The sequence below is a fragment of the Lactuca serriola genome, chromosome 7 (genome assembly GCF_051521515.1).
Source record: "Lactuca serriola cultivar US96UC23 chromosome 7, Lser_US96UC23_V15, whole genome shotgun sequence".
In the NCBI taxonomy this organism is placed as follows: Eukaryota; Viridiplantae; Streptophyta; class Magnoliopsida; order Asterales; family Asteraceae; genus Lactuca; species Lactuca serriola.
In genome coordinates, this window is record NC_136414.1 from 15539837 (window position 1) to 15566340 (window position 26504).

General features: G+C 32.8%; 3 protein-coding genes across 5 annotated transcripts in view; all 3 read right to left on the reverse strand.

Moving 5' to 3' along the window:
• The window catches only part of LOC145062743 (F-box/LRR-repeat protein At3g26922-like), a 38315-nt gene extending 12462 nt beyond the window's left edge, over window positions 1-25853 (reverse strand). The window contains exons 1-4 of one of the 3 annotated variants that reach the window (XM_079010340.1): window positions 23120-23610; window positions 20915-21875; window positions 20051-20221; window positions 19197-19803 (exon numbers count right to left, since the gene is read on the reverse strand). In XM_079010340.1, coding sequence (XP_078866466.1) covers window positions 19438-19803; window positions 20051-20221; window positions 20915-21865 — 1488 coding nt within the window. In that variant the 5' untranslated portion in view covers window positions 21866-21875; window positions 23120-23610 and the 3' untranslated portion in view covers window positions 19197-19437. Of the gene's footprint in view, window positions 1-19196; window positions 19804-20050; window positions 20222-20914; window positions 21876-23119; window positions 25477-25550 lie in introns of those variants that run through there. The other 2 variants (XM_079010339.1, XM_079010341.1) reach the window with 2 other exon arrangements.
• LOC145063444 (F-box/FBD/LRR-repeat protein At1g78750-like) lies at window positions 5674-9190 on the reverse strand. The gene is made up of 4 exons (XM_079011050.1): window positions 9056-9190; window positions 7310-8282; window positions 6737-6877; window positions 5674-6191 (listed from the first exon to the last, which is right to left on the reverse strand). The coding sequence occupies exons 2-4, from the start codon at window positions 8270-8272 to the stop codon at window positions 5835-5837; spliced, it is 1461 nt and encodes a 486-aa protein (XP_078867176.1). The 5' UTR covers window positions 8273-8282; window positions 9056-9190; the 3' UTR covers window positions 5674-5834.
• Window positions 10713-18365, reverse strand: LOC145063758 (putative F-box/FBD/LRR-repeat protein At1g78760). Its single transcript, XM_079011345.1, has 6 exons — window positions 18105-18365; window positions 16222-17173; window positions 15446-15595; window positions 14642-15007; window positions 11605-11811; window positions 10713-11221 (listed from the first exon to the last, which is right to left on the reverse strand). Exons 2-6 carry the CDS (start codon window positions 17161-17163, stop codon window positions 10826-10828), a joined length of 2061 nt encoding a protein of 686 aa, XP_078867471.1. The 5' UTR covers window positions 17164-17173; window positions 18105-18365; the 3' UTR covers window positions 10713-10825.
• Window positions 25854-26504: the final 651 nt, after the last annotated feature.

Consider the following 26504-nt stretch of genomic DNA (forward strand, 5'->3'; position numbering starts at 1 on the left):
TGAAGATTAATAAACCAACACGACACGTTGGCAGCTGGAAAGGAAACCCTAATTTTTAGGGTGCTGCACCCTATTAAAAAGCCTTAAGTCCCTTGGCTGGCCTCCTTATCAGCCTCAGGGGCGAATCTACCTTTATATAAAGGGTGTCCATGGACACCCCTAAATTTGAAATTTTATTTAGAAGGTATACCATAAGTTTTTGTGGGACACCTGTTATCAAAAAAATTGGAAACCCTTTGAACTTTGAAAGAGAAACACAAAAGAAAGAACAATAAAAAAATTTGATCTTTCATAGTTGTCAATCGTAAATTCGTAATCTATTCTTAATCTTTACGACTTACAAAAAAAGTAAGAGCATCAATTTAGGAGTTAAATATGCAAAATATTTTCAAAAATATAATAGCAAATAATATTTGAAACTCATACTAATTTGTTTGGTGATCGCATTCCGTCTTGAACCGTTCTTGGTGTAAAAATTATGGACTTCTGGTTCTTGTCATCTCCCTACTCCTACATTCGATTTATTTTCCAGGTAAAGCTCTTTTTTTCTCTGTTTAGGACTCGTTAAATTTCTCTTGGTGTTGTGATGTAGAAGCAATTTATCGCGTACTCTTGGTATTAAAAGTCAAAGTCTACAAACTAGAAGCTATAAAATAATTGCGTACATCATGAAACTAAAACACACCTATCTGTAGACTTACTTTTGTGATGTATGTCAGACATATATTGTCTATTGTATTTGGTATAATACATAATTAGAACTTCCATTTTCCTGGTTTCATTTTGTTTATATAATCCGTTTATGTATTCATATTATAGTGATATGGTACTAGCAAAGATGTATTTATAGATTTTTTTAGGAATAAGACAATTTGTATGAACAATTATAATACATTTATAAGTGTTTTTTTAAATTAAATTGATACTTGAACCCGCAAACTCAATCTACTTCTAACCTAACATCTAAATTCACCTAAAAGTTAATAAATAATAGGCTACAATGATGTTATTATTAAACCAACCCGTTAACCAAATTTTTTGACTTATTTATTTTATCATTTCATTTAAGTAGGATACACGTGAATTTGAATCTTAGATTCGCCACTGATCAGCCTCCATTGTTATCAAAACCCTAAATCGAGTTGTAGCCTTCATTGTCAATCATTTGAGCCTTGGAAGAAAGTTTAGTGTTTATTTTGTGCATTGTGAAGGAGGTAGAAGATCTTGAAGTTTCTAATCTTGGATAAGGAAGTCTTGGATCCAGAACCACCACCCATTTTACAATGAGTTTGAGGTACCAAGTTCTTATCTTGATTGCTAGATGCTTAGATCTCTCTTTTGGGTTAAATTGTTATGTTTTAGCCATGGGTTGGATGGATGTTGGGATTAGGACGTCCCAAAGCCTTATTCTTTCAGATCTAGGGTTTTCATGGACTCTTTTGGCATAAAGGTGCCAACTTTATGGATTTAATGGTTTCATGCATTCACTAAGTCCCTTATTAAACCCTTCTTGAGCATTTGAGCTTCTCCTATACATGCATGAATGTGAAGTTGGCAATTTTACATGGTTTTCCAGCTCTAGGGTGTTAGATCTGCATTTTGGTGCTTTGCCCTTGAAGATTAAGTGATTAATGGTTAAGGCCTCACTCTTTTTAAGTCTAGTGTTTAGGTTTGGATCCTTTTCGGTGGTTCCTAGGGGTAAAGTTGGAAACTTTACCCTTTTAGATCTCAGTTTGGTCGAGATTTGAGCTTTGGAGCTCTTGGATTCGATTAAGGCAACTTAATGTATTTAAGCTATTAGGTCTTGGGCGAACTCGACGAGTTTGTTGTCAACTCAACGAGTTGGCTTGGTTTTCCCCATTTCAAAGTTTATGGAGAAATACGGCGTGTTGCAGGGACAACACGACGTGTTGGGTTAACATGGATTGTTGATCTTGACTTTTTGGCTTTTGTCTTTGACCAAGTTTGTCCTAAGGGGTACTTGAGGTAATCTGAATCGTAACTAAGGAAATTATGGGCTTATGATAAGGCGCATATGGGGTTGGGCCCAATTTTTAGTGGGCCTTTGTGGATCTTTTGGAATTGGGCCTTAGTTTTGGTTCATGTTGGGTCAGGGGTAAAATAGTCATTTTACCCCAAGTATGGATGGTGGGCCTTAGAATGTAACCCAATTGCTAATTGGGTGTTATTTTGATCTGATAGATCGGAGGTGTCATTAGGGTAGCAACTAGGGATTTCTTGCAATGAGCTTCAACATTCGAGGTGAGTCTCCTCACTGTTCTACGGGTCGAAGGCACCAATGTCGGCCCATTTGGTTATGTTTTGTAGGAAGACCCGAGGATAACCCTTGGCATTTTGTATGAAAGACAAGGAGGCGGCTTCTGGCATTCTATATGCAAGACAATAGTCTGAGCTTTGGCAATTATTAGTTAAGTAGCTGTAGATTGTATGTTAGTTGTTTTTGTGATGCTTGCATGAAAGATCAGGAGGTGGCTCCTGACACTTGTATGTAAGACCCCGGGTTTTGCCCCCCCGACTTAGCAAGGAAGACCACGAGGCGGCTTGTGGCATAATGACAAGACTATGGATGACACATAACACCTTTATTGATTGTGATATATGTATGTTAAGTATAGCTTGATGATATAAATGTTATTTATGTCTCGATTGGTATGTGTGGTATGTGGTATTTGGGTAACTCACTAAGCTTTGTGCTTACAGTTTGTGGTTTATGGTTTCAGGTACTATCGGTTCGAAAGGGAAGAGCATGGTTTGATCGCAACACATACTCTCATGTTTTTATTCAAGATGTGATTTTGGGAATTAACTCCGATAATTGTTTTAGTTAGAAATGCTTTTAAATGTATGGGTCAAGTTACATCTGTGTTTTGATTATAATAAAAATGGAATTTTTACCTAATGATTTTTGGGATGTTACAACAACCTCAAACATTACACACGAATAATGAAACTAAAAATTAAACCCTACATAACCATTAACATACCAAATACCAGTTATAAAACTGAAATTAAAAATATTTTTGAAAAATAGAAGAGTATACAACGAACATACCTACCCTAAATAATAACAAAACATAATCAAATTTTAAAAAATATATTTGACAAGAATTATTAAATAGATGCAACGCCTTTGAGTTTAAGAATTAGGGGGGGGGGGGGGGGAACGATTTCATTTGTTTTCCATTGTTCCATCTAGGGATGAGCAAAATGACCGAACCGGACCGGACCCGGGAACCGACTTCGGCCAAAATCAAGAATCGAACCGTCTACCGGTTCTTGTCGTGTCTTCAAATGTTGGAACCGGTCCTCGAAAAATAACATCATACGGTTCCGGTTTTTGCCGGTTCTCCCGGTTCCAAAAATCTACAAAAATAATGTCCCGGTTCTGTCTCGACCGATTCCATCGGGTTCCGGTACCGATTCCGGCCGGTTCCCCGGTCCATATGCTCATCCCTAGTTCCATCGTACTAGTAATCGACCATGATTATTTTCGGTTTTTAGGCTATTTTGGATTGCTGAAAGCCTGAACCATCTTTTTTGGGCCTCAAATTAGCTCAGTTATTAACGTCTTTCTAGTCTCTACATGCTCTCTAATGGGCTGAGCCTAGCAGTATACTATAATGAATTCAATGACAAATGGGAATCATGATCGCTTTATGACAAAAGGATTTTTTCTCATGAAATGACTTTTTAAAAATATCACAATTATGCAGGGTGTTTGATAAATGAGTAAATTGCATAAATAGTTTAACTTCTATTTGTTGATCTATGAGTCTGTGACATTTTTTTTATTTTCCAATCCACCAACGTTTGTATTTGTTTCATCCATGTCTTACAACCCTCCAATGCCATTTTAGAAAGGGTTATTGATATTATTGATCATCTGAGTATTGAAAAGTGAAGACACTTATTTGACCATTACAGATAAAACGAAAAAAATGTTAAGTAGGTCACCGAGCATATAACTTCAACACCAAGTGTCATTTGCTTCTGAAATGGCGTCCACATGAAAATTTTTTATTAATTTTTAGAAATGTTAAAATTATTATTATTAGTGTTGTTATTTTGTTATCTTTAAACCTTAAAGATGAACAAAAATGATGAACATGAACATCACCAATTCTGGAAAGAACATACTTCTACATATAATAATGTTTTACAAAAATTTAATACATCACACAACAAAATTCCTTATTGTGAGGATTAGGGTGTAATTGACTCAAGCCAACTAGAAGTGGTAAAAATTGACCCGACACGAAACCCGACACGAAATAAATAGGTTTGGGTAAGATATTTCAATCCGTTTAAATAAACGGGCTGACATGACACGACACGAAAATTAAATGGGTAAGGTTAGGGTTGAGAATTTCAACTCGAATATGACTCGAAACCGACCCGTTTATTTATATGCAAGTTTTTTGAATTATTTAAATAAACTAAAAAGATACAAAACCAAAAGCATAAGTAAAAGAAAACCTTCGAATTGAATTGTTTTGTAATGTTGAAATGACTTAGCCGTCTAGATCAAGATTTCATTTCAGTTTTTCCATTCTCTCCCAAACTACCCAGTCTCTTTCACCACTCTCACATCCTCATGACCTTGTCATCCGCCTCCCCAACTCCCACTCTTTTAATTTTGTCATCTAAACTTGCTATGACTTCATTTATTCTGCCTCAAAACAATTAGTTTTTCATTTCCGCCTACCAAACTCCTACTCTTTCAACATGCTCAATCTTTTAACCTCACATGACACGACATATTTCAAGGTATAACCCTAACCCGAAACCCGACACGAACTCGACACGAAAATAAACGGGTTGACACGACACGACGCGTTAATTAAATGAGTCGGGTTAGGGTCAAGCACTTTCAACCCGTTTAGTGTTTCGACACGACACGATTGCCACCTCTAAAGCCAACTCATACTCGAGATCGACTAAAAAATACTCGAAATCAACTCAACATAAGTGAAAATGAACAACATCAAGTTGGGTGTTGGACTGTTGGGTAATCCAAAAATCCAGATCCAACAAGCATTCACATGAAACCAAAAAATCTGGTTTACCCATAACATGAATATTTAGTTATTACTTGCACAGTTTTTGACTCAAAGCTTGTAACATCGGTCCTTCATTCAGCAGAGTCATGAGTTCAACTAGGGGTGTGATCAATCCGAGTCGAGGTGATACAATGTAACAGAAAGGGTAAAAATGTAGCTTTACAAAGCTCACGAGCTTCAAGGGCCAACTGGTTTAACACTCAAGTTGCTCAAGCACAAACTCGGCTCAACTTGAATTGAGTTGATTTCTAATATGTTTTGGGCCGGGTTCAAGGGGCTACAACAGGTTAACAATGGTTCTTCTGAAAATATTTATAAATATCAATGATTTTTCTAAAAAGAAAAATAAAATAGTGACTTGTGTAAAAAAGTTGAAATAATGGTTAATCTGAGAATTTCCCTGATTAACCAATAGAATTTGGAGTTTTGAACTAAAGTATGCTGTTACTGTGTTCATCTAACCCAACATTTAATATCTCTCACAAAATTCCTTAATGAAGAGGATTATGATAGACGTCATTTCAAAAAGAACAAAAGAACGACTTCCCCCTCCAAAAATCACCCTTAAGAACCAAGAAATCTGGTCTACCCATAACATGAAAAGATATTCATTCTACTACTTACACAGTTTAAGTGTTTAACGCAAAGCTTCTAACATCAGTCGAGTCATGAGTTTGAGTAGGGGTGTAATCGATACAGGTATTAATAGGGAAAAACAAAAAATGTAACTTTGACAAATCTCACGAGCTTCATTCATGAGCTGGGATCGACTTGAATCAGGACGAATTCTGGTATTTTTGGGCCCAGCCATGGGTTGAGTTGGTTTAGGTTGATCACACCTGTAAGTTTGACAGCTGAAGAAGCCTTGCGAAATTCTGAGACTTGATTCATAGTCTCCATTGACCTCTCATGGAACTTGGCTTCATCACTCCAACTGAAAACCATTTCCTCCAATTCATTTCCATGCTCCAATAAGGAACGGGCTAAATTTAGTTCAGGCTTATTTTCTTGGAATTCAAGAAACTCCACCTTTTTCAGATGACGAGTCAAGATGCTCATTGTTTCAGGTGTAGCTTCATCTTGATTCCACTTGTCCAATCCATAAACATTCTAGATAATCAAACAAAAGCACATGTGAGAAATGGGATGAGTGAAAGCGAGCCACATTCTTCAAGATTGTGATACATAAAAAACAGAGTATTGAATTACAGAAATGGTCCCTGTGGCTGTTTAAATAAATAAATTAACGGTTAACCCTTAAATATAGATTTGTTACGGTAACAGCCCCTGTGGTTGACTAGTCCCACGTGAAATTATTAATATAACCTTTCCTAGTCCTTTTATCTTTGATCTTTAATTGATTTCTATATCTGGATTCTGGAAGATGATGGGAGTGTGGGGTTGGGGTGGGAGTGGGAGTGGGGCCCATGAACTTTGATTTCTTTTTGAATTAATTTATATAAATAAATAAAAAAAAAAATCCAGAAAATGGTACCAAATACCAATGCCATCAGGGACCAAAACAGTAACAGAATTCAAACTTAGGAACTGTATGGTTAGAAAAAATAAATTGGAGTGAGAGTGCAGTTTTTGGACAACTACAGTGACCATTTCTGTAATTTACTCCAAAAAATATTAATTTCATATGAGAATACCTTTGGAAAAACCAAATGAAGATACTCCAGATCTGGAAGACAGGTGAGAAATCGGATGAGTACATGTAGGGCATCAACTGTAAGCTCCAACGTCTTGAGATTAGGTAGAGATATAGGGTCATCATCATCTCTAAAGCCCATCTTTTCATATGGAAAAAAAAAAAAAAAAGATGACATAAAAAAAGTATTAGGGTTACAAAGACCAATTAGAATTGTCATTTGCACAAAAAAAACATGAAACATAAGCACCGGATGTCATGTTTCATGTTAAGTGCATAATGTGACATGTTTAGATCCCTAAGTGCATAAATTCATATATAATACCTTAGCAGAGATTATGTGAGAATGTTAATCATGATTTTAAAAGTGTCGTATGTAATTCTTGAAAGATTAAGGAAAGATAATGCACCTTGTTAAGGAAAGTAAATAAGCCTTAAAAGCGTGGTATGTAATTCTTGAAAGATTAAGGTGTCAAAAGAGAAAATGTGCAAAATTTATACTAAACGATCAAGCAAAAGGTAAATACAATTATACAAGGATGACAAAACATGACATAAGGGTATAAGAATCTACCTGTTCAACAGAGCGAAGGCTGATCGACAAAGATTCCACATGACGCATGTCATAAAACAAATCATAAATGGGTTCCTCAACTTCAAACAATTCTTCAGCGTAAATCACAGCTTTCTTCAATGAACATAGATTGTTAAAGAGAAACTCCGTAGCTACATAACCCGTTAACGTTAAACACACCAGTTTTGGGCAAGAAATCTCAAGGCTTAGACACATGGCCCAATCTATATCTAATCCCTCCTCAACGTACCCATCATCATCAACTAGTTCTTGGGTATCAATTCTCAGATTCTTGAGCATCGGAGATGAAATAACAAGAGAATAGGCAGGGCAATCTATCAAACTCAAATCCTCAAGCAATGGGCAGCTTTCGAGAAAATATTTTACTAAATCATCCTTCAATAAATCAACATCGTTCAGCTCAAGAACCCTAAGTGCCGGAAACCCTGTAAATTTGGGCACACTTAGAGGACCTCTCATCAAATGCAACCTTAATACCTCAAGCGAAGCGCAAGCCACCAGACAATCGGGCATCTCAATATCCTCAGAATCATCTATTGGGCGAAACAACATGTCAAGTAGTTTGACTTTTCTCACAGCAGCGGCATGAATCCATCGCCGTATGGTCGACATATTGTAGCAACTCGCACACCATAAACGAAAACTATCCAAAACGAGAGGTTTGTTTAGTAAAACCCAATCCACAAACTCTTTGAATATGTCACTTTTCAATATCAGAAATCCATATGAGAGACCCACTCCTCGGGTAAAATCTATGTCTATAGAGGGAATTGAAGTCCACAAATACCTCCATCGTCTCGACAAAATGCTGGTTCGTGTTAATTCTTCGGTACTTGGAATACGTGAAAGAATCAATTGAAGAATATCATCCGGCAACTTACTCATCATATCAACCCCATCTAATTCGCCTTCTGATGCATTTGCTAGCTTGGATTCCTTCATGACTCTGTTACTGTGATGTGAATAAAAAACCACTCAGACAGATAATCAAAACACACACACAGACATTTTATCAATCTCTCTTTTCTTGTTTAAGATCTTCTAGCTACATAATGCACTTCTATTCTATTAAGGGTTAATGTCATAATAAGGCAACTAAGTATTTCAAAGTTTACGGACACTCCTGTCAATGCATTTCTTATTGCACATTCTAAAGCATTATAGCTTCCAACTATATATATTTATCTCATATGAAAACTTCATGTTACACCTAAAAATTACACTAGTTTGATGTATTATTTTGTATACATTTATATTCTTTACTAATGTTGAATTGAATAACAAATATAAAGTTCAAAATTAAAACAATAACTAAATCCAAAAACAGAAACAGAAACAAGACTAAAACTATAATTATATCAACAATCTAGAAAATAGAATTTAAATAATTTTTTTTATATTAAAGGGTTAATGTCATGGGATGGGATGCCAATTTTTTACTCTTTAGCGGAATTTTGATCTTTATAAGTTGAGCTTTCCTCTCATAGGATGCATTGGTATAAATATCTTAAATCAAAGTTCTAAACTTCAAACCTTACTCGCAAATAATCATTAAGCTTCCGATCATCAAACACTTCATAGTTACATTACGAAAAATATATAAAACGTATATAATCATCAACCAAACAAACCAAACTCCCATAATAAAACTAAAATAAAAGACATTTCAGCAAAATACAAGAGTATACAAAGAACCCATAAACCCTAGATACTTGAGAAAAATACCTTATTAAATAGATACTAGTTTAAGAACAAATGGGCGATTGTTAACGATTTCGTTTGTTTCCCGCCCATTTTGAGGCTGCATCTGCGGTGTAATCATCCATGCTCCGTGCTAGTAAATGTAGTAGTAATCATCTAATCGACCACGATTATTTCTGGATTTTGGGCTGATTCTCGATTGCTGGAATTAATAACATTTTTTTTGGGCCTCAGATTTGGCCCAGTTCTCGAGGGCTAAGGCTTAACTACTTCTTGGCTGTATAATAACTGTTTATCACAAAAAATTTCTACACATACAATAAGCTTCTGAAAATACCATAAATATAAGAAAATTACATAAATCGTCCATATAGTAGAAAATGTCATTTATATTATTAATTATCAAACTATTGGAGAATTACATATTGACTATTAGAGGTCTATCAGCAATAACATATCATTAACATATGTAGCATGTGACATGACATATTCGGATCCAAGTGACTAATATGAAGTCCACATGAAATTTTTTTGATTAATTTTTTAAAAAACCTATAAAACTGTTATTATTATTACTATCATTTTTTTTCTTAAATTATGAAACTTCATTTGTTTTTTACTAGATATTTTTATATCCATGAACATGGATAAAAAGTCAATACATATCGACGGATAGCAAACGGACAACAAGTTGTGCCACTAGCCTTTTCTGAATGATAAAATTAATTCTTTTGAAAATAACATCTGTAGATGTGGGAAATATAAAATCAGTATGCATGACCCGTTGAACTCTGTTGAGGAGCTCCACCGCCTCTTGTGCGACAAAAACAAAAGTATCAAATGCGAAAGATATAAACACATGTTGTTTTTCAATGCATGCATTCTCGTGCTTCCTACTTTGCATGCGGTGGCTTTCACCAAATCTAAAAAAGGAACATAGATTGCATAAAATATAACACCGCCCAAAATTGAACACATCTCCCAACAAAATTTAATACTTAGGATGATTTATGAGTGTAATCGATTCGAACCAACTCATTAGACACTAAAAATCAGTTGGGTTCAGATGGAGTCAAGTTTGGGCTACTCTAGTATACTATCAAGCCTAACTGGAGTATTGAAATACATGGCTCCTTAGCTCACAAGCTTTAAGCTTAATCTAGCTTATTGATATTCATTTATTCTTTATTTTATTCGTACTTACGTAAATCGGGACAAGTCAAGTCATCAAGTCAAAGATTGTGAGTTTATTTAATGTTGTTTTATTTACTTATTAACTAATCTTGTCAGGAAGAACCGAGTTCAACATTGTCAATTACTTTATTGAGGTCAAGCCCGGTCATGAAAATTCAGGCTCGATAGAGCTTGAGTTTTTTTATTCAAGGTGAGCTTCAAAGTTGGCATTACACAGCTCAATTACACCCTTCGGAGGATCATAATGTACGTCTTTTCCAAAAGAACAAACAGATAAGTAGCTATTATAGCAAAACACAAACAAAACTAGACCTGAGAACCAGAATAATATTTTCTAGTAATAAGTAAAATTGTAAAAATGAACGAGTTGAGTAATGAAAGAAATATAAATCCAAAACACATCCACATAAACCCAAGAAATCTTGTTTACCCATACCGGGAATAGGTAGTTACAACAAACACAGATTTTGATATAAAGTTGAAAGTTTGTAACACCAGTACTTGATTCAGCACAGTCATGAGTTCGGCTATGGGTGTAATGGACCCGAGTAGAATCGATACATTGTACCAAAAAGGGTAAAAATGTAACTTTTACAAAGCTCACGAGCTTCCACGACCAAGTAGTTTAACACTCGAGTTGCTCGAGCACGAGCTTGACTCAGCTTGAATCGAGTCGATTTCTAATATGTTTTGGGCTGGGTTCGAGTTGGCTTGGCTAGGGTTGATTATACATCTAAGTTTGACAGATGAAGAAGCCTTGTGAAATTTTGAGAGTTGATTCATAGTCTCCATTGACTTTTCATGGAACCTGGTTTCATCAGTCCAACAGAAAACCATTTCCTCCAATGCATGTCCATGCTCCAATAAGGCACGTGCTAAATCTAGTTTCGGCTTGTCTTCATCAAATTCTAGAAATTTAACCTTTTTCAGATGATGAGTCAAGACTCTCATCGTTTCAACATCATCTAGCTTCCAGTATTTCAACACATAAGCATCCTAGATCACCAAACAAAAACACATGTTGAGGTGCAAAAATCCAAACAAGTTTGGAATTGAAGTGTAGGTCAAATACTAGATATAAACAACATCCTAGGTATGTTTGCAGAAAGTATATATTGCTTCAATGATTAAAATAATAATAATAATATAAAGATTTAGAAGGTTATAAACATTTGAATACGCATTTAGCACCTTACAATTTGTTTTTAGTTTTAGCTAACCTTTTTGTATTTTACTCTTTTGATAAAAATACAACCAAATTGATCCCTTTATAGGTAAACGAGCTGGAATTTTCCGCCTTTATGAATTTGTGAAAGTGAGCCACATGCTTCTAAGATTGTGATAAATAAATAAAAAAAAACCATTTGAGATGAGAATACCTTTGGAATGATCAAATGGAAGGACTCCAGATCCGGAAGACGTGTGAGAATTGGAATGAGAGTATTCATGAAGTTGTAGGCATGAACTGTTTGCTCCAAAGTCTTAAGATTAGGTAGAGATACAGAGATATCAACTGTTGGATCAAAACACTGCCATAATGACAACAAGCAAGGGTTTGGAGGTTCTGATTCATGATAATAAACATGTCAAAATAAAACAACACCTATAAATCTTATTATATAGTTCCTGATTAATGTTGTAATCTTAACTTAATAATACGTAAAATAGATGTTTGAAAAATACTACACTGCAAATATGTTAACCAAATGAGGAATTGTTAGGAAAGGGAATAGCACCTACCCACTTGATATGGTGCATGTGGCTTGGCTCTGCTATGGGTCATTGCGTATGGATTTATGTCAGTTTTTTCCAATATTTTATAAATTGAGTTTTATTTAAATCGATTTGATAACCGGTTTCTGGTTTGACCATCGGATCAACCTACTTTTTAGATTTACATAACGTCAATATCAAATAAAATTTACATAATTTCAGTATCAAAGAGCTTCATAATATTTAACCGCACATAATTAGCCTCATAACATTTCCCAAATTTTAGTAATAAAAACACATCACTTGAGCTATAGTGAAAAGTTTATCTAAGATCCAAAACAAATGACTTTTTTTTTTGTCATTTTGAAGGTATATAAAGTTGGCAATATGAACATTAAAAATCAAGTCAAATGTTATCAAATTATCTCATATTCAAAGGGTTCTTATATTTACTTTCTGGAATTGCAAAGAATGTATCTGCAACGGATTATCAAACATAAGATATCAGAGAAGTTTAAATAGATGTGAAAAAGATCACAGAGTCCAATTATAACAATTCAATACTGGTTTTAACTGTTTAATTTAATCGGATCAACCGGATTTTTGAAAAAATCAATATGTTTTGGTTGTGAAGTAAGCATAAAATGGATGCTAATTGAACCATTTCATTCCCATGTTCTTGGTTTGACTGAGCGGTTCGAACTGACTTTTAAAACATTAGTATTTTCATTTTTGTCCTGGACATCAACATTTTATTTGTTGCATCCATGTAAACACGTCATAGAGGCCATTCTTAAAATTGGTTAGTAATATAATTAACCATCAATGTATATGAGATTACTTATTTAGTGATGATATATCAAAACGTTTTAAATAGGCTATTGAAATTTGAACAAATACTTCTGTCACAATTTGACCATTGTTATATGTTAAAGTAATTTTACCTGGCCACCATCACACGCGGTTTGAAATGCCAAATGTAATGGCTACCAAGATATGCCACGTATGATGAATGGTTTGAAATCCCAAATGCCAATCAAATACATTTTACTTTGGACTCGTGTCCATTTTTAGCATCGACAATTTTGGAGACAAATCTTGCAATTGAGAATTGCTTTAGGTTTCAAATGTGCAGTAAATTAAACATATTGATGATATATCCCTAACTTTTGACAAAGCATGTGATAAAAATCCACTAAAGGTATATTCCAGGAAAAAGAATCGTATGACAGCTGTCAATATGGGACAATTGAATTCTATTTTTGGGAATTGGTTGAATCCACTAGGCCAAATCAATTAAATGGCAATTGGCTGGAGTTACCCAAATCAAGGGGTGGTTATCAAAGGAAGTGGGAGCCATTACCATACGTAACCTTAGCAGCTACCATATTTAATATTAAGAATAGGGTATTATAAATAATAGGTTTGCTTATTAGTTAAGTATCACATATTACTCATATTTATCTTTTCCTGTAATTGGAGACCTTGCCCCTCTCGAATTGGGTCATTTCTAATAAAAAGCTAGCCTACCTCTATTCTTAATAACCCTGTTCTTATCAGCATGTGAACAAGATTTGTAATCTAATCTACTCTAATAAATGAAAGTTTTTTTTGCCACATGTCATCTTCTCATTCATTTGGACACATGACATTTTCTAAAATTTTTAAATTTTTTATTTTCCACTTGTCATTTTATTGTATATTTCATTTTATTAAATCAAAATTCTACATTTAATATGTAAGGTAATATATATGTAAGGTATTTATTAGAAAAAAGTTTATATATGGAATGTATTCAATACATTAAAGTCTCATTAATTTTAATAATTCAAAATTTTTCTTATTTTTTATATAAATTCAAACTTTTCAAATTGTTAAAATTTCATATTTAATTTTTTTAAAATAAATCCATGTAATACATGGGTCTCGCACCTAGTCATAACTAAACAAGTAAATAAGTTGTTATTAGAGTACCTTAACTCATTGTTATTTATGAGGTCATCTTTTACTTTCAACGTTGAAACAAACATTCACACAATAACAATGAATCTTAAGCCAAATCATGTTTTAAAAAATGTATATGTTCATCCATTATACTCGAGGTACTTTTTTTTTTCATTTGGGCAAATATACGAACTAAATGACAGTGTATTGCCTATAGCGGAAGAACGAATATACTTCCACATAGAATCAAATTTGACCTAAATTATGCTGCTATTGTGTGCATTTAACCCAAAATTTAATACATCTTCCAACAAATTTTCTTACTCAAGAGGATCATAATGGAAACCATTCCCAAAAGAACAAACGAATGATTTTCTTTTTCCTCCAAAGATCACTCTTAAGGAAAAAAAAATGGAGTTGCAAAGACAAACAAGCAGTTAATTTAGCATAACACAAACAAAACTAGACTGGAAAACCAAACTGATAGTTTCTAGTTATAAGTGAATGAACAACATAAAGTTGGGTAATGCAAAAATCCAAATACAACAAACGTCCCATGAAACCAAGAAATCGGGTATACCTATAACATGAACAGGTAGCACACTACTTTACACAGTTTAACACAAAGCTTCTAACATCAGTCCTTCATTCACTAGAGTCGTGAGTTTGACTACGGGTCTGGTCAATGCAGTTAAAAAGGGTAAAAATGTAATTTTGACAAAGCTCACAGGTTTCACGAGCCGGGCATTTTAATACTCAAGTTGCACGAGCAAGAGTTTGATTCAATCCGAGTCGACTTCTACTATTCTTGGGGCGGGTATGGTATTGGCTCAGGTTGGGTTGGGTTGGGTTGATTACAAATCTAAGTTTGACAGCTGAAGAAGCCTTGTGAAATTTTGAGACTTGATTCATAGTCTCCATTGACCTCTCATGGAACTTGGCTTCATCACTCCAACTGAAAACCATTTCCTCCAATTCCTTTCCATGCTCCAATAAGCCATGAGCTGCCGCTAGTTTCGGCTTTTCTTCATCGAATTCAAGAAACTCAACCTTTTTCAGACAACGAGTCAAGATGTTGATTGTTTCAGCATCTTTTAGATTCAACTCATCCAGTCCATAAACATACTACATCATCAAACAAAAGGAAAATGTTTTACATGTTGAGGTGCAAAGGTCCCAACTAGTTTTGAATTCTTGAAAAATGTATTTCTAGGCTCAAATCTCAATTGCTCTTTCATGTAACAGGATAATGTAGACTTTTCATAAGAAAACATGATTTGCTTCATGATCCAGTCTAGGGTTCATAAATATCCGTCTAATATTTTTTTAGCATAGGTTAGAACAGGTCTTGTTGGATTAGGTTGACCTATTTATCCATTTTTCTAATACTACAAATTATTGATATATTAAGCACGCACAGTAGACCCACTTTAAATTAATACACGGTAAATTTAAAAATTATCTAAGAGAATATTTTTCATGGGTCCCATTAATAAATAAGATAATAAATGACATGCTTCAAGACTGAAATAAAAATAACATTTGATCTGAGAATGAGAATACCTTTATAAAGATCAAATGGAGAGACTCTAGATCAGGAAAACATTTGAGAAATGGGATGAGCATATGCACTCCGTACGGGTCATCAACTGTTACCTCCAAAGTCTTGAGATTAGGTAGAGATATAGGCTCATCTATACTTGGACAATAACACTACCACAATCACAAGTAAAAAATTTAAAGGTTATTATTCATCATTCATGGCAATAAATAAGCATAAAGGTACTCAAATGATGAAGATTCACTCAAAATCAATAAAAAGCATGTAGGTACATTAAACCCTGTTAATTCCATTAACTCAAAAAGAAACAACACCCAGGAAGTTTATTTTATAGCTTTTGATTAATTTTCTAATCCAAAAATAGAGTCTTCTATTCATATGAAATGGGCTAAAGTTTTCATCCTTTTCATCGAGAGTTCTGTAATTCATTTACCATTACACAACTAATGATGTTACTTCATTTTGCATGGTTCTGATTTCATATTTGGAAAATAATTGTATATGGGACCCACATAACGGAGATGACACGACATGAAATTTAATATCAGGCGATCATTAGATAACCCTGTCTTTTTGCAAAACTACTAAGGAAAGGTTGCATAGAACTTTTTCATAGAGTTAATGAGTATACAGAAGTCTTGCTTTCGTAGGCTAACATATTTTAAATTAGATTGAACAATATAAAATTTTGTGCTTTATCATAACACTGTATCAGAACATACAGCAAAAGAGGAAAGTACACTGCACAATATAATAAACGAAATAGAAAATTTTATACCTGTCCGACACAGTAAAGGATGATGGACAAAGATTCCACTTGAGATAGTTCATCAAAAACATCAAAAGTGGGTTCTTCCAATTGAAAAAAATCTTTAATGTGAATCACAGCTTTCTTCAAAGAGTATAGATTTTCAAATAAAAAATGACAAGCTAGAGAACCAGTTAAATTCAAAAACACCAGTTTTGGACAAGAAATCTGAATTTCGAAGCCCATTCGACAATTTATGAATTCGTCTGCTTCATAATCAAAAGTTCTTTCCCGATTTTCGATTCTCAGACTCTTGAGCTTCGGACATGAAATAATAAGACAATTAGCATCGCAGTGTAACAAAGTCAAATCCTCAAGCAATGGGCAGCTTTCAAGAAAATATTTTAACACATCAGTCTTTTTTAACGTAACATCATTCAACTCAAGAACCCTAAGTGCTGGAAACCCTGTAATCTTAGGCACACATAAACGACCTCCGAGCAAACATAACCTTAAAACTTCCAAAGAACCACAAGTCACCAGACAATGGGGCATCTCAACATCCTCAGACTCATCTATTGGGCAAAACATCAAGTCAAGTAGTTTGACTTTTCTCACAACAGCCGCATGAATCCATCGCCTTATGGTTGACATATCGTAGTAATCCGCACAACGTAAACAAAAACTATCCAAATCAAGAGTTTTGTTTAGTAAAACCCAATACACAAACTCTTTGAATCCATTACTTTCCAATTCTTTATCTAGATCCAATCCTCGGGTATAATCTATGTCTATAGATGGAATTGAAGTCCACAAATGCCTCCATCTTCTTGACAAAATGCTTGTTCGAATTGCTTCTTCAGTACTTGGAATACCTGAAAGAATCAACTGAAGAACATGATCTGGCAAGTTACTGATCAAATCAACCCCATCTTCTCCTTCTGATGCATTTGCTTGCTTGGATTTGTCCATGGATCTGTTACTGTGATGTGAATAAAAGATCATCCAGTAAGACATTGTATCAAACAGTTTGTGAACAAGAAGATGTTACAGCTTCTACACAAAGTAAAAGGGAGTAAGTTTCATGCCAAAATCGATCTCTTTCTCTATATGTTTTTTCATATGTCAGATTTTTTGTATACACCTCTTTATTAGATTGAGGGTTAATTAATATGGCGACCAAGAATTTCAATTTTACATTCGTGTTCTTTCCAAGAAAAGCATTTACATTCATGACATTGCATTTCTAAATGTACATTGTAAAGCATTAGAGTTTCTAACTGTTTAAATGTTGTTTCATGTGAAAGTTTTGTGTTACATCTTAAAAATGCAGAATTTTGATGTATTAACTTGCATGCCTTTGTATAATTTACTAAAGTTGTATTGAAAAACAAAAATAAAGTAGAAATAAAAATAATTAAACTAAAAGCAAATACAGAAACAAAATTAAAGCTAAAACTATATAAGTATATATACTATCAAATATGACAAAAATTATATAATTATATTATAATAATTTAAACTGTTTTAAGGGTTAATTTCAGGGGATTAGATACCAGCTTTTTACTCTTTAACTGTATCTTAATTTCCATAATTTAAGCTTGGATAAGTAAATACTTAAACCAACATGAGTGTAATGTGAGGTTCTAAGCTTACAAACTTCAAAAACTTTAAACATTACACGCAAATAATAAAACTGAAATAAACCCTAAATAATCTTCAGACATTGCAAAAAAAAAAAAAAAGATTAAATCAACCAAACATTCCAAATTCAAACAAAAGAAAAATCTGAAATTAAAGACATTTGAGCAAAATACACGAATATATAAAGAATATACAAACCCTAGATAATCAAACAAACCAAATTCAAATAATAAAGCTGAAAATTAACATATTTGAGAAAAAAAAAATACCTGATTATATAGATGCAGTAGCTTGGGGAGTTGTGGTTTAAGAGTCAATCGGTGGCCTTAGCGATTTCATTTCCAATCGACGACGATTTTTTTCATCGTTGTAACTTGTAAATGGGTAATAATCCCCTGCTCCCTGCTACTCTGCTAGAGTGCCAGTAAGTCGACCATGATTGTCTCTTGCTTCTGGACTGAAATCAGATTCCTGAAAACAGATTTATTTTTTCCGTTTTGGCCCTCAATGCTCTGGGCTGGGCGTAGCAGTATAACACAAATGGATTCTATGGACTATGGGAATCAATAAAAAATACTATATGATTATCTTTTTATCACAAAAGTTTTTTTTTTGCACGTACAAAAAAAGGTTTAAAAATACCATAAATTTAATACATTTATGCAAATTATAGTATTGGTATCTTGATTTTTTGGGGTAATTTCATTTTTTTTACAAATACATGTTTATGTTATCTCGATCAAATCCACTATAATTAATATATCGACTACCAATATTTAGAAAAGAGATTCACTGCAGTTTGTTAATTACAACAGTTACGTGCGGTTTTGTTTAGATCATGTGCAAATCTATAACATACTAAACCAGGTTGTTCACGAACTGTTTGTCATATATATATATATATATATATATATATATATATATACCTCAAATCAGACAAACAAAAAAGGGAATCCGTTGAGTTCTTACGCTTTCATGTCTACAACTCAATTGGGATTTTTTAGAAATTGGATGCAGTTACTAATTCATGATCTAGCATGTACAGAATATATATATATATATATATATATATATATATATATATATATATATATATATATATATATATATATATATATATATATATATAAATTCTTGTCATTGTTCAAAGATGGCAACTAGATTTGACAAGGTGTAACGTTTTCTAATGACTGCCCTCAACATGATGCTTTATAAACACCAAATGGACCAATAGTAAAATTTTATCTAAAATTTTAATAAATGCCGAACAAAATTCCTCACTTAGGCAGATTAGTGGTGTAATTGAGTTGAGCCAACTCATATACTCTGAATCGAATAAAAAATAATCGAAATGGCCTTGGTTTAAGTGAAAATGAACAACATTAAGTTGGGTAATGCCAAAATCCAAATCCAAGAACCATCCACATGAAACAAAGAGATCCGGTTTACCTATAACATGAATAAAGTAGCTACTACTTGCACAGTTTTTAATACAAAGCTTACAACATCAGTCCTTCATTGAGTAGAGTCATGAGTTTAACCTCAGTCGATACAATGTACCAAAAAAGGATAAAACTGTAACTTTGACTAAGCTCACGGACTTCAACAGCCAAGTAGTTTAATACTCGAGTTGCTCGAGCACCTGCTTGAGTCAACTTCAAATCTTTTTGGGGCCAATATCGATTCGGCTTGTCTTGGTTTGATTACAAATCTAAGTTTAACATTTGAAGAAGCCTTGTGAAAGTTTGAGACTTGATTCATAGTCTCCAATGACTTTTCATGGAACTTGGCTTCATCAACCCAAATGAAAACCATTTCCTCCAATGCACCTCCATTCTCCAATAAGGCACGTGCTAAAGCTAGATGTTCTTCATCATAATCATGAAACTCCACCTTTTTAAGACGAGGAGTCACGAAGTTGATTGTTGCAGCATTTTTTAATTTGCACTTGTCCGCTCGATAAAAAAACTAGATCATCAAACAAAAGCACAAGATTTTCATGTTGAGATGCCAAAATCCAAACTAGTTTTGAATTATTGAAAAATGTATTTATAGGCTTACTGATACATTAAACCCATTGAGCTAACTTTTTTTTTTTTAATTTTACTGGTTTACTAAAATATAACCAGCTTGATTTATTTGCAGGTAAAAACGAGCAGCTATGAATATGTGAAAGTGAGCTACATGCTTCAAGAGTGTGAAACATAAAAAATACCTTTTCCATTAGGTCCAAAAGTGAGGATTCGTTTATAAAGATCAAATGAAGAGACTCTAAATCCGGAAAGCATTTGAGAAATGGGATGAGCCTATGCACTGCATCAACTGTTATCTCCAAAGTCTTGAGATTAGGTAGAGATACAGGCTCATCTTCTTCTGGCCAATAGGCCTACACCACAATCACAACAAGTCAAAATTTAGAGGATATTATCCATGCATGTAAAGGCATACCCAAATGATAAAGATTCAATGAAAACCAATTTGTCACTAGGTAAAAAAGAAATACGACTTATGGGCTAAACTTTTCACCTTTTTCATTGAGAGTTTGTGTAATTCATTTAACATTACACAACTAATTCGGTTACTGCATTTTCCATATGGTTATGATTTCCATAATTTGAAGATGTGTATATGGGACCCACATAACAGAAATGACATGAAATTTAACACAAGGCAACCATTAGACAGCCTAATCTTTTGGCAAAGGGATGTCATTTTTCCACATATGTTTTTGATTCATCCACTTAAAAGAAAAAGGTTTAATTGGAGAGAGAGAGAGAGAGAGAGAGAGAGAGAGAGAGAGAGAGTCATAATGAAATGTATAGAGAGAGAGAGAGAGCGAGAGAGAGAGAGAGAGAGAGAGAGAGAGAGAGTCATAATGAAATGTATAAAAGTCAAAAAACAACTTTTTTTAAGTGAATGGACTATAAAACCTAAATACAGCTGAGATGTCTAATATGGGTTGAACAATAAAAAAAGAATATGCTCTATCATAACATAAAGATTTCAGAAGATGGAAAAAAACAGTGCAATATATTTGAGCTGAAATGAAGAATTGTTTAAAAAGAGAATAAGCTTCTACCTGTCCCACACAGTAAAGGCTGATGGACAAAGATTCCACTTGAGATATTCTTTCAAAAAAATCACAAGGGGGATCCAACTGATTAAGAAAGTCTCTACAGAGAATCACAGCTTTCTTCAAGGAGTATAGATCGTAGAGAATAAAATCACGAGATACAGAGCCAGTTAAGTTCAAAAGCACCAGTTTTGGGCAACAAATCGTAACACTTGAACTCATCCTACAATCTATGTAATCTTCTGTTTCATAATCAAAAATTCTTTCCCGGTTTTCAATTCTCAGATTCTTAAGCTTCGGACATGCAATAACAAGTTTATCAGCATAGCAGTGTAACAAACTCAAATCCTCAAGCAATGGGCAGCTTTCAAGAAAATATTTTACCAAATCACCCTTTTTTAACGTAACATCATTCAACTCAAGAACCCTAAGTGCAGAAAACCCTGTAATCTTAGGCAAACATAGATGATATCCGAGCAAACATAACCTTAACACTTCCAAAGAACCACAAGTCACCAGACAATAGGGCATCTCAATATCCTCAGACTCGTCTATTGGGCTAAACATCAAGTCAAGTTGTTTGACTTTTCTCACAACAGCAGCATGAATCCATTGCCTTATGGTCGTCATATCGTAGTAATCCGCACAACGTAAACGAAAACTATCCAAATCAATGGGTTTGTTTAGTAAAACCCAAGAAACAAAATTTTTGAATCCAATACTTTCCAATACCATTTGGGGATCGTGTTCTAGACCTCGGGTATAATCTATGTCTATGGAGGGAATTGAAGTCCACAAATACCTCCATCTTCTCGACAAAATGCTGCTTCTAATTGCTTCTTCTGTACCTTGAAGACGTGAAAGAATCAATTGAAGAACACGATCTGGCAAGTTACTGATCAAATCAACCCCATCTAATTCGCCTTCTAATGTCTTTGCTCGCTTGGATTCCTTCATCACTCTGTTACTGTGATGTGAATAAGAAATCATTCAGTAAGACATTTTATCAAACACCTTGTGAACAACAGGATAGTGCAGCTTCTACACGAAGCTAAAGGGGATAAGCTTCTAGACAAGATTGATCCTTCTTTCTCTATATGGTTTAACATATGTGAGGTTTTCTACTACACCCCTTTACTAGATTAAGGGTTAATGTCATGATGATAATATGGCAACTAAGTATTTCAATTTTTTACATTCATGTCGTTGTATTCATAACTGCACATCCTAAAGCATTAAACTTTCTAAGTATTTATATATTATCCCATATGAAAACTTTATGTTATGTTACATCTTAATTCTTAAAAATACGGTTTAATCTCCTATTCTAATAAAAGAATAGGTTTAATCTCCTATTGATAAGTGTCATACAATTAGAACTCCTCATTAATGTTATATATCACATATCATGCCACTTGTCAACCTATTAATTATCTATTTAAAATTTTTAAATTTTAAATTTCCACTCTAATTACATTAAATTAATAATTGATTATCCATTTCAAATTTTAAATTTTAAATTTCTTACTCTAATTATAGTAAATTAATAATTGATTTTTCATTTTAAGTTTCAAAAATTTAAACTTTCTCACTTTAATAATATTAAATTAATAATATTTGATTAAAAAATAAAATACAATTATTACAGATTATAAGATGATATAACTTCACATATTTATTTAAATCAACGATTATAATTTTATATAAATAAAAAAATATATCTTAAATAATAATTTATTTAAAATAATTGATTAATAATTTTAATTTTTTAATATAAAAGTTTAATTAATTTTATAACCGTGGTTCTCACGGGTTATAAACTAGTAGTATTTATAATATCAAATATGACACTCGAGAAATTAAATAATTACTTTTTAGGTATAAACTGGACTTTAATCTCCATAAGTTAAGTTTGACTCTCACAGGATGCAATATTTAATACTTTAAATCAATATGAGTTTCATGAGAAGGTTAGAAGTTTCAAAAATTTCAAACAATACACACAAATAAGAAAACTGAAAATTAAATCCTAGTAGTCGTTAACCTTCCCATCTTGAAAAACTTAAGACATTACATCAACCAAACAAACCAAATGCAAAAAATAAAACTGATGGATATTTGAGAAAAATAAAAGAAGATACAAAGACTATATAAACCCTAAATAATAGGAGACCATATTCAAATAAAAAAACTGATATTTGAGAAAAATACATGATCAAATAGGTGCAAAACCTTAGGGTTTAAGAAGTAAGTGGAGGCCATGAAGGATTTCCTTTGTTTCCCAGCAAATTTGAGTCTGCATTGCTGCGTAATCACCTCTTGCTCTCTGTGCTACCAATCGACCACACTCATTTCTGGCTTCTCCGCTAATTCTTGATTCGCTGGAAACATCTTTTGGGCCTGATACTACGCCTTTACGCTCTTGTGGACTTCACGCTTAACTGTTTCTGGACGGGCTGGCAATAAAGCCAGGTCCATTATTATCTCTTTATCTAGAAAAATGATTTTTGCTCGCATAATAAAATCTTAAAAATAAAAATATCATAAATACGTAAGATACTAGGTTATAATCCGTGGAAACCACGGTTACAAATATAAACAAATATTGATAGTTATAAATCATAATAATTAATTATTTATTTTCAAAAAATTATTATTTTATAGAGTTATGAGATTTTGATGTAACTCTAATGTTGGATTAAAATAAACATGTTAAACATTTTTTTAGGATACATATGATATTCTTTTTTAATAATTTGTTTTTTTTGTATGTAAAAGTATTTTATTATTCTTATCAGTTACAATCTAAATTCAATGCATTGGTAGTGAATTAATTGTTTTTTATTTTCATTTTCATAAACTGATAAATAAATTAAAATATATAATATATAATTATTAATGTAAATTGGAGCAACATACATTTACTACAGACTCAATTAGGCTACACTTATGGTGCTTACAAGCTACAACGATGACGATATGTAAACAACCATAATAATATAAAAAATGTTCAAAACTAACATAACATTATTTGCCTTACTATTTTTTGCTAGTTTGATTACCTCTCCTCTACACCCATTCAAAAATTGGCGCTCTTGTATACCATAAATAACATATTATTAAATAATTAAGTAAAACGGGTTGAATTAGATACAAAAATAAAACCTTTAGAACGCACTTCAACAATTAGCTCACTTATGCACCATGTATAAATATGGGTTTAGCATTAGCTTCAGAACTCCACTATGCACATCATTACAATCTATTGATTTGCTAGCAATTAAAAAAATGAAATCACAAGTATCATCAACTAATACTTGGATGAAAACAAAAGAAGAAAAGGAAAATAGGATGATTATGGAAAGGCTAACAAAATCTAAATTAAGTACAATACAAAAATTAACCTGAAGTTGCAAAAGAATTTAAATAAACACCAGTAGAAATAATAATAAGAGCAAAATGAACAATGAATAGAAAAACAACTTAGCAAATGTCTTAAGTTATTATCTTTGAGAACACTTGTAGACAACAAAAAAAAGGTCAAGTTATTTATTTACATTTTTGCAATAAGTCTAAAATTTCATTACAATTTATTTAACAGCGGGATAAACGTATCAATATACAATGCTTTAATAAAAAATTATAATAAAAATGTTGTAATTTAAAGAAATAAAAGTAGGATGCTATAGAATGAAGTAAAAGAAAGTATGTTGCTAGTTCTTGCAGTTAAACCAAAAAATGACTTAGTTGTAAGTATCTATTACAGTAATGCTAGAAATTTGACGTTTTACATAAAGAGAAAAGAAGTTTGGCAGCTTTATAGAGCCTATATTATAGCTTCTACAACCATGCCTAAATCTTATAAAGTGTGAGCTAAATATATTTTAGCCAAAGTTTCATCAAATGGTTTTAGATTTTTCAATATAATTACCATGAAAAAACATATGCTACACCTTGTATTCATTTTCTTAAAAAAATAGAAGAACCAGTTTTAATTTTATATACTATAAAAGATGTGTTTAACCACAAAAGCAAAAAAGTATTTGTAACTTCGAAACCAAATTCTATATTAGAGTTATACACCTTTGGACTTTAACTTCACTTATAAGATGCATAGAGTTTGCGATCGTCCACAAATTTAAAGAAATTTGACAAAAACATTAATAAAACTCATTGATGAGTGAAACAGAAAACAATTAGGCCCATACATTTAGAGACAACAAGATTTGTACAAACATCTTGATTTTCTCACAAATACTCTTATACTTGATTAGTTAAATAGATCTTGATAAAGATATTATCAACTGCTCTGGTAGATCAACAAAACATATTGTACGTATTCAATACCCAACTAATAGATGAAATGACCAGGTCTACAAAGATAACAAATATAGATGTACAAGTAGGAGTGAGTGCAAATCGAAACATTAGAGTGAAAATACGAATCGAGAGTTTGAGAACCGAAACTTCCCTTTTTGTAAGATTGATGTCGCCATGAATGTTGATAAACCAATCAAACCTACAATCGAAAGCTCTCTAATCAATGAATACACTGCTGAAATAAGCATCTGCGAGGTCGAAGAAGAAGAGAATGATAGCCATAAAAATAATAATCTTAACCCAAATAACCTTTCGAATTTACCTTGGAAAATTGGGGAAATAGTTGTGGATCAACGTTAGGGGTAACCCTGGTTCCAATAACAAAAGCAATCAATTTGGGAGGAGACGTAAATGATGAAGAGACCAAGAAGAGCATTAAAAAGGATGGAGGTGAGATTAAGGAGTCAATTTCGTTCCTCAAATCATGGGGTTTTCTTAATCAAGTCGCAAATATTCAATAGGATAGCTGATTTCTCGGGTAAAATTTGGAAACTGTTTTCAATTTTTTTCCATGAATAAGGATTTCATTGAGGAATACTATGAGTAGTGATTAGATAAAATAGTAACTTACATAGTTGTTCTTGTGGTTTTCTTATTCTTATGGATCAGTCCAGTTTGTCGTACTTTATTCGGACGACTTTTACGGTATGTTAAATAATAATTGGTAGTAGGAAACCGTAAGTTTTCTAAGTTTTATGTGTATAAAAGTATTTGTCAAAAGACATTTGTAAGTTTTTGAAGGTGTAAATTACATAAAATCAAAAGGTAATGCTACTTCAATAATTTTTGAATTAAAAGTTTTTTGTTTAAAATAAAAGTTGTAAACTCGTATTTCCACAACAAAACTTTTTTTCTTTGATTCTAGCTTTTTCTTATAAGCTAAAAAACTAAAAGCTCATATAAAACTCTCAAAAGATTGTTCACAAACACCTTAATCTATATTTTTTTTTCATAAGACAACACAAACGAATCAAAAATATATTTTTGAAAACTTTGTACCGTAATCTTAGGTAGTTCTCATGCAATAATACAAACTTTGATACACAAACTACTTATTTTTCCTCGTAAAGCTATCATTGGAGTATATTGAAGAAATAGTCTCTATGTTATAGTTGAAATAACGTTAGTCCAGTTTTGCACACGGACAATTCTCATGCTTTTATTTTGCTGTATTTTTGGTACTTATCACTAACTTTATTTGGAAATGTGAACTCAA